This window comes from Cebidichthys violaceus, unplaced genomic scaffold (assembly GCF_023349555.1).
Source record: "Cebidichthys violaceus isolate CVI_PGR_0920_01 unplaced genomic scaffold, fCebVio1.0.p SCAF_357, whole genome shotgun sequence".
In the NCBI taxonomy this organism is placed as follows: Eukaryota; Metazoa; Chordata; class Actinopteri; order Perciformes; family Stichaeidae; genus Cebidichthys; species Cebidichthys violaceus.
Genome location: NW_027176547.1, coordinates 12,705 through 21,864, shown reverse-complemented (window position 1 = coordinate 21,864; position 9,160 = coordinate 12,705). Strand labels below are relative to the sequence as shown.

The window sequence follows — 9,160 nt, the reverse complement described above, 5'->3', positions numbered from 1 at the left end:
ACGCTCGCCTGCCTCCGTCACGAATCATCTGGCTCAGCTCGCAACGCTATTGGATGAAAGGAAAGAACCGTGTTGCGTTCAGGGTCTATCGGAAATAGTCCATGGTCCTTATTCACGAACTGTTCGAACGTTTATAAGAACTGGTGGATTTGATAACAAGGGGCAACAATGTATATATTACATAACTCGAACTTTCTTTATTTGCTGAGGTTTAAGCCTACTATGTTTAGTATGTAGCCTGAAGCACAACCCTTTTTTTTTTTTTTTTTTTTACATTATATCGTGTTATAAAAACACAGGAATATGGGACATTCGAACAATTTAGAAATATTCGACTTTATCATAAGCACAAAAATCTTCGCTCCTTGTCTACAAATTAGGCAAATTGTTATCTAGTCTACCAATCGAATCTAGAGTCTGCATAGTGCATGGTCTGATGCACCGACACCAAACTGCTGTAGACCCCCCCAGGCCATTATGCTTGGCCCGCTGGAGGGAAGGGAGGCAGTGGAGAACCAGAACCAGGACTTCACATGGGCAGACTGTCAGACCCTGCTGCAGTAAAACGAGAGAACACTGAAACACTACCGCTTTTGTTTGCAGGGACTGCCAAAATCAACACGAAATGAAAGTTCCTCGTTGTAACTTTAAGATAATAAAAATCTTAATCGAATGCAAATTACATTCAAAATAGCATGTAAACATGTCGCACAGAACTCGTTCACATGAACGGTTAGAGAGAAAACTGGATTCAGCAGTTAGTGCATTTAGTGCAAAATTGCTATGCATGTGTTAATATTGGGAAGTCAATTTATTTTAAAAAAAATCGAATAAATAATTACATAATAAATTATATTAAGCTGTCATTGTTACAGACGTATGGAAGCCCATTTCTGCAACTGTGAGGTAAAAATAAAGGTCCTGTAAATCATTATAATGAGATACTATCTCAAAATAATGACTTTTATGAGATAGTATGTCATAATTATGAGCTAGTAAGTCATACTTATGAGATAGTAAGTTATAATTATGAGATACTAAGTCATTATTTTGAGATAGTAAGTCAAACTTATGAGATAGTAAGTCATTATTATGAGATAGTAAGTCATTATTATGAGATAGTAAGTCATACTTATGAGATACTAAGTCATTATTATGAGATAGTAAGTCATTATTATGAGATAGTAAGTCATTATTTTGAGATAGTATCTCATCATAATGTCTTACAGGATCTTTATTTTGTATTTTTTGGCAGAAATGGGCTTCCATACCTTTCTCAATGTAAAATATATTTTAGGGGGCCCGATGGCGTCACGTGACGTCCCCGGAAATTGTCATTCTACCCTTCAGCCACTGCGCAGGATTTTCATGAAAGCATGGCGCCCTTCCCCGGGTCTGAGTAGAATAGCTCTGCTTGACTCGCCGGCTGTCAAAACACGTCCCAGCGCGCCATGGCAGCCCTGTTGACCAGGCTGCACCACATTTCGCTCAACGTTTCCAACGCGGAGAAAGTCGCCAGCGACCTCGTCTCCAAATTCAAGTTCAGTTTGTTCGCCACCCGGCTGACCGATGGATCCAGGCAGCTGGCTTTCAGAAAAGGAGCGGCTGTCTTCATCGTGAACGAGAGACCGACCCGGAGCGGCGCGGGAATGAATGAGACGCTCCACATTACGCACTCGCGTCCACGTGTTCCACAGCTGGTCGACGTGGGGAAACACAACCGGGGCGACTCCGCGAAATGCCTTTACGACGTCAGCTCGCGTTACCCGGTGGACACTGTCAACAACGTGTGCTTCGAAGTGGAGGATGTGGAAAGGTCATCCAGGGCTCTCAGCCACCTGGGCTGCAGTTTCATGGTTCCGCCGACCACGGTTCACGACGAGTGTGGCCACGTCACCTACTCGGTGGTCAAATCCATCGTGGGGAACGTGTGCCACACGTTGATTGACAGGACAAAATACAAGGGCAGCTTCTTACCTGGGTTCGACGGCGTTGAAAATGACATGCCAGACACGGACGCGTCGTGTCCAATCACACACTTTGATCACATAACATACGTCTGTCTGAAGAAGACAACCAGCCAGGTCATGAGGTGGTACGAGAAGCTCTTTGGCTTTCAAAGGTTTTTCATTGATAGGTGAGAATTAAAAAACATCTACCATTGTGTCCCGTTCTACATTGTTTTTGCTCATCCTGATATCTGTAATCAAGTCATTTCTTCTGAATAGTGCTGAAAATGTGGACGAAGGTTTTGTCATAAACCAGGAGGGCATTGGACTGCGTCTAACCGCCATGGAGTACTGGAAATGCAGCGAATCCGGCATCGCTCTCCCCTCTGTGGACAAGAAAGAGCCCGACTGCAAGTTTGTGATCGCAGAGTCGCTCTCTGAACAAGGTACAGCTGTCGCGCGACTTTCCAGGTGTTTCATTTCTGCCCCACATATTTATGTATTTATTTTTAAATGCGCTTGCACTTTTTATTTCAGGAAGCAGGAATCAGGTCGACACCTTCTTGGAGCAGCACGGGGCCCCGGGGATCCAGCACATCGGACTGTACACGACCAACATAGTGTCTACTGCTCATGCGATGGCTGACGCTGGTGTCCAGTTCTTCTCCCCTCCTCGAGCCTACTACATGCAGGTTTGACTCCTACAGAGGACGCCACGACAAATGATACTTCTGCTCTGTGATGCATGCACGACATGGCCCACATTGCATTCAACGAGTTCAAAACGATATAGTAAATAAGTGTGTTATGAAATTTCAGACACACAAAACAGATCAGGGTTTTCTTTATATGCTGTACTTGTTTGTGAATTTGCAGCTCCACCATATTAAAAAAAAACCACTGTTTGTTTTACTGATAAGAGGAAAACAAACGAGAACTTGTTAACTTTGTCTAAATGTAAATTGTTTTACTGATTAGAGCAAATGAAAACAAAGAGCTAGCTTAACTGCGCCTAAATGCATTCATTTGGTCTCGTTTATAAAGTATTCAACATGTATGTATGTTTTCAATAACATGCATACAAAAAAAGTTGTGATATATCAAATGTATATCTCTTAAAAATGTGGAAATAGCAGTGAGAACGTTCATTTACGGTCGTGATTTATGAATAAGGGATATTGTGAATTGGGTCGCGATGGTTCATCATATTTAAACGGTTGGTCCCCAGAAAATAAAAGGTTTTGGGGAAAAACTGCATTAAATAAATAAATGCTATTTTTCTTCACTTATAGTCTTTTAACAAAGCAGTGTCTATGGCTGATTATTACATTAGATAATTCTACATAACATCTACTGGTCATATTTTGCGCTGTGACAGGTGGGGAAACAGCAGGAGATGGAGGAGGCAGGACTAAACCCCCAGATGCTGGCGAAGCACGGCATTCTCCTGGACACGGACCTGAACCGGGACCCGTCGTCATCACAGACCGCATCCGGTGAAAACCGAGGGTGAGAGGCGACGGAGGGCTGTATTCACGCGCACCGCTTTTTAAAAAATTCCCTCTGCATCACACGTCCAGTTACTTCCAGTGTAGACGTCAAGTCGACATGTTCCTCTGGGGGGGGGGGGGGGGGGGGGGGGGGGGTCACGTAAGACCAGCTGAGCGTCCTTTACCTTGTTGTTGATGTTGTCTGTTTCCAGGTACCTTCTCCAGGTGTTCACCAAGCCCCTCTTTGCGGAGGACACCTTCTTCCTCGAGCTGATAGAGCGGAGGGGGGCCACGGGTTTTGGCGAGGGGAACATCCGAGCGCTGTGGAGGTCTGTGCAGGCGCACATGGAGAATCAGGGGGGGGATTCTCAAGGAGAGGAATCCCCAAAAATGGTCCAAACGTCCCAATATTAGTCCATCCAGATAAAAATAATAATAATTTGAGAGTACTTATAAAATAAGTTAAAACAATAAAAAGCACTTGTGGAAATCTCTAGTTGCCTATTGCACTGATAACAAGTACATTAAGTTATATTAATATCCATCTTTTAACGTGACATTAACATCAAAGATGTGAAACTGCACTTTGAGCTATGTGGTGTGTAAACTGATGTTACATATTCTACTTGAAACTTGAAAATGTCGCTGCAGAAATACACTTTCTGTAGCGGCGAAAGAATGTTTTCACTGTGTCAAAGCAGCAACAACAACTGGCCGACTTCACAGCAACTGTTGCTCAATAAATCTGTTTTCTCAAACCACACCGTGAAGACCAATTACTGTCCTCATAACAAGGTGCTTCTCTGTTTCGAGGAATGTGGGCGGGCGGGCTGGATTTCAGAATAAGAGCATTGTTTTTTCATGCGATGATCAATTTTGTAGGATAATGCTTCATTCACACATTTTAAGCTTTTCCAAAATCTTGTTATACAGAAGAAAAAAAATCAACTGGGGAATTTTCATTGTGACATCTATTAACTGAAATAGTTAACCTATTAACTTGGGATGTTTCCTCTTAAAATCTCTCAGATAATCTTAGATACACATCAGTGGTCAGAGAGGACAGTTTGTACGAACACAAAGTTCTAATGCCTTACTTGACTGTGTTCTACTTTACACTTCGACTCCACTATATTTCCATAATATCGTGCTTTTCCTACATGTATGTGACTGCTTATGTTGTGTGCTATTTAGCTGATTAAAAAAAAAAAATTACATTCGAAACGTAATCAGGTTATGTAATATGATGTGTTGTTGATATTTTAACTTTAACGGTAAATAACACAAGTGGGGACAATTTGACAGACTACAACAATAAGGCACCACTTACACATTAAAACATCAGAATTCATAAATACAATATGTAATAACACATTACACTGTATTACTATTTTGTCTTAGGTTTAACTACAAGATCTGATAACTCAATACTTACGGTAGAATAAACTATTAAACAGTATATAAAGTAGGTAAAGGCAGCTCCATCTTGACCTGCTACATGGCTGCTTATACTGCATGTTAATGCAACGATGGTAATACTTCCATAATATAATATAAGAATAATATAATACCACGAACGGGGCAATATTATTTATTTAGTACCTCTACTTTAGGTGCATTCTGCCGATAATACTGTAAAGTTTTGAACAGAGTACTTTTATGTAACAGTGTTTTCACTGTGCTACTGTTACTTATACTTCACTTAAAATAATGTCATATATGTCATGTAGAAAATGAGGAATACTGCTCACTTCATTATTAACACAGGCACAGACTTAAAGCCACTTCACCTCACCAAATACCCTGGAGTTTTACTTCTGTAGGGATTATAAGTAACTTTATTTTATCATATAAAAATCAAAATCACCAAAATATAAAGCTCCACTGCCCTCCGCTCTGAATCCCTGACTCACACAGTCACTCGTGACCCGTTCCTGGGAGAACAGCTGCATCTCTGTCAGACGCTGTGGAGGTTTATAGCGATGTTACTGTTGGCTCAAACGCCGCTTTGGAGGAGCCTCTTAGAAGGGATCTCCCAAACCCACAGAGATGCCAGTTCAATTAACTTGGCTATTGAACATTACAGGCGAGGATTAGCGGGACGGATGAGAAGCAGTGAAATTTAGATGGAGTTCCATGAAAGCCATATGCTCTGTGAAGTTCCCCCACCGAGGAACATCAGAGTATAACTTCAACAACAAGCGAAAAGTGAACTTGTAACTGCATGTACTTCCGCATTTTGACAAACGGTGTCAGTGTTTTTCTTTTACCCTCTTGGCCAAACCAACCTTTTTAAGAGCCGACTGTGTGTTTTGGATTCGTTCTCACTCACAGAAAGCTTATGGACTCTATGAAAACCTAATTAAAACACCACATATAGAACAGGTCCTTTCAGCGTTAAAACTATTTTAAAACTAGTACGAAGTTGAACGAGTTAAATGTTTTTACTGTAATCGTTTAAAACAAAATTTTGAATGAAACCTTAAACCATAAAATGGAGAATGTTTGTCAGGGAAGGAGAGGATTAACTGTTCATTAAAGTTGAGAAGGGATGGCTCCTGTAACAGGAGTCCTTCGGCCATCTGTCTGAGGCCAGTGTGAACCACAGATGGCATACAGCATTCTGCATGGGGTCTCAGTGCTGGGAGCTGGAAGCTCACTTCCTGTCTACTGTCAACCATATGTTAGCTACAGTTACATTAACCAAGTCAAAAGGGAAATGGCTGAAATCACCGACTAAACCACGGTTTGTTGTTTCTCAAACATACGACACATTACACTTTGGGTCAGTGTTGTTGCACTATGACTGGTGGATACTGCCCCCTATGGTTTTGACTGTCACAACACACACACACACACACACACACACACACACACACACACACACACACACTGCCAGACTTGAACTCCTACTTCTTACTGTTAATCGTCTTGTGTGCTGAGGAGTCATCTGCGCCTTTTAGGACAGCAAAACACACAACATGCAACGTCAGCATTTGTTTGCTAAATGGGTCGCTTTTCTAGACCGCTGAAGGGGTTTAGGTAAAAACTTGTCACCCCCCCCCCCCCCACACACACACACACACACTGTAGCTTACATAGCGGAGGAGACAAATCCTCTACTCCCCTTTAACACAAAAGACAGACAAAGTCTGAAAACCGAGGAGGACAGTCTGACAGTCTGGGGGAGATTAGTAGCACACAACAGATGTTACTCCTTGATTAACAATAGTGTGCCAGGGGTGAGCTTGGGCTCCCCACCCTTCTGAGGCCCCGGCGTGTTAACTTCAGCTCCCACAAAAATACATGAACATACTGCATGCGATTGTTGCAATAATATCCAGTTGCCTTACTTTTTGTGCGGTACGTGTCGTGATGACTTACGTCAAGGTGCATCAAGTAAACACGTGTTTGCTTCTGCTGTCAGTTGATCACAATGCACACAGTGTCTAAACATGTAAGGTAAAACACTAAAATACACAGCTATTATACATGAACAAGCTGTTAAAACACATGTAAACCAGTGAATTTTTAACCTCTGCATTTAACCCCTCCAAGTATACGAGCTAGTGTACAGCAGGGGGAGCAGATTTGGGGGTCCGGTGCCTTGCTCAAGGGGCAATCTCGGCAGTACCCGGGAGGCAAACTGGCAGCTCTCCAGCTGTCGTTCCACACTCCCTACTGCCACCACACATTGTGTTGGAAGTTTAGAGGGTTGCAAGACCATTAATAACAGGATTGTAAAGTGAAATACTGGGTTTACCTTCTTTTTTTTTTTCAGGCTTACTACATGTATTCAAATAAAAGAAGATTACAAGGAGTTTGGGGAATCGAACCACTTAGGCCTGAGTGATATGAATATTATGTGCAGGTTACCATATGTCCACTTGTTGCACAATATGTGTCGATATATAAACTAAACCTGGAGTTCCCTTTTTCTGTTTGTAACACAACACTATTAATAACAACAACAGGTTGGACATCTTGAGTTTATTGCAATAAAAAGTATAAAAGAAACCCTATATAGTTTTAAATAATAGCATACTGCACGATAAAGCCAGTGGAGGTCATCAGCTTGTAATATTTATTTAGGACTAGCCTTAACTTTTTATTACACTGAAACTGTTTTTTTGTGAGGGGGAACTAGGAATGTATATATTTCACACATCTTCCGCTTTCTCCCTCCAACTGGCTCTTTAAGTCACACGCAGTCGTGCAGGTTATCGTGTTACACCACTGTATCTTGTGAAAGTGCCTCGTCTATATGCACAGCTCAAAACTGTGATTACTTTTCATTACTGCAGGGTGGATCAGACCACTAGTTACAGCAGCGTGGGGGGGGTGGCAGTGTTACAGAAAAGTCTTAAACATATGAACGTTTTACTTTCTACCACCTTTCTTCAGCTGAAGTAGGTATAGAAGCTAATAAAAGCCGAACAAGGCAAATAATTAACGTCAAACCGAGAGATTTAGTGGCCTGCAGAACTTTTTCAGACACCCCCCTCTCCCCTGTCAAAAGTAGTATCGCCCGCGTGTGTGTGTGTGTGTGTGTGTGTTGTCACGGGCTCATTAGCGTGCAATCTTGGGACAAGTAGTGCGCCGGGCAATGTTGTAGGTTTGCTGGAGCCCGCTTAAGAGTAGGACGCGAAGTGAACTCGCTCGCCTTGCTTCCTGCCTTGACGCCTTGTTCTGGTTTTATGTGAAAACATTAAAAAAAAACAAAAAAAACAACATGGCCCTGCGAAACTAACCAGCTTGCCCCGGTGTTTTGTTGGAGATACGAGGCGCTCTCCGTGATGCTTGTGAGTGGTACTTTTTTTTTTGTTTTTGTTGTTGGGGTGAGATAATGAAAGTTTCTGTGCTGTAAGCTAGCTAAGGATCTGTAGCTAGTTCATAAAGTGTGATGCTCCCTTGGGCTTTGGGAGAAGAAGAAGAAGAAGAAGAGATTAGCAACAAAGTAAGTCTCTGTGGGAACTTTACATAGCTCTAAATAGTTAGCTTAGCAACTTTTCCTCATGCCCGGCTGTGTTCTCTTTTGTCTAGTCTGGGGCATAACTGACATAAACTCAAGCTTGACCTGATTTTCTGTCGGTTCCTTCTTCTGCTTATTATGTCTGTATTACCTCCTTAATGGATTGCTACAGACAGAACGTGATGCAATGGTACAATGGAGATTAATAAAAAAACCCACAAAAAAACAAAACAAGTGTCAATAAGTTCATGTGAAGCTCAGGCATGCTCATTCACAGTCTTTAAAAAAAAAAGAAAAGAAAAAGAGATATCTGTACACACATCAGTTGTTATGCCAGTGTCATCCACTCATCTTCTGTATGCTCGGCTTGTTTCACATCTGACAATAAGTGTAAACTCCAACGGATTCGTTGACAAAGTGACCAAGTGATCCATTGAGGTTACTAAGTTTATTGGCTCACAAACATTTTATTTGTGACTTGGCCTTTGAAGCGCATGCATTCTGATCTGAAACTGGTTTTTTTTTTGGCACCGATGGCACGATAGGTCAGCGGTGTATGGTTGCATATGTACAAGCGCTTTTTTATTAAAATAATTGTTTACAAGCCACTTAAAAAGCCTTTTTTTTTTTTTTTTTTTTTTTAAACCTGACCCCACATCTTTTGGTACCCATGTCGTTCAGTCGTCAGGCTCTTCCTTTTTGCGTGTTACAGTTCGTGCCGTGGCAGTGGAATGTTGTTTGTCTTATCG

The 9,160-nt window shown here is 41.8% G+C and overlaps 1 protein-coding gene across 1 annotated transcript; it reads left to right on the top strand.

The window, feature by feature from the left end:
• Positions 1-1,369: 1,369 nt before the first annotated feature.
• On the top strand, positions 1,370-4,202 carry LOC137883963 (4-hydroxyphenylpyruvate dioxygenase-like protein). The gene is made up of 5 exons (XM_068725574.1): positions 1,370-2,137; positions 2,229-2,395; positions 2,487-2,641; positions 3,328-3,458; positions 3,652-4,202. Exons 1-5 carry the CDS (start codon positions 1,452-1,454, stop codon positions 3,851-3,853), a joined length of 1,341 nt encoding a protein of 446 aa, XP_068581675.1. The 5' UTR covers positions 1,370-1,451; the 3' UTR covers positions 3,854-4,202.
• The last annotated feature ends 4,958 nt before the right edge of the window (positions 4,203-9,160 follow it).

What these genes read in the sequence shown, in the direction of transcription:
- LOC137883963 (XM_068725574.1), top strand. Translation starts at nt 1,452, where the DNA reads ATGGCAGCCCTGTTGACCAGGCTGCACCACATTTCGCTCAACGTTTCC. An exon ending in CAAAGGTTTTTCATTGATAG is followed by an intron (nt 2,138 to 2,228) that starts GTGAGAATTAAA and finishes TCTTCTGAATAG; the next exon opens with TGCTGAAAATGTGGACGAAG. An exon ending in CTCGAGCCTACTACATGCAG is followed by an intron (nt 2,642 to 3,327) that starts GTTTGACTCCTA and finishes GCGCTGTGACAG; the next exon opens with GTGGGGAAACAGCAGGAGAT.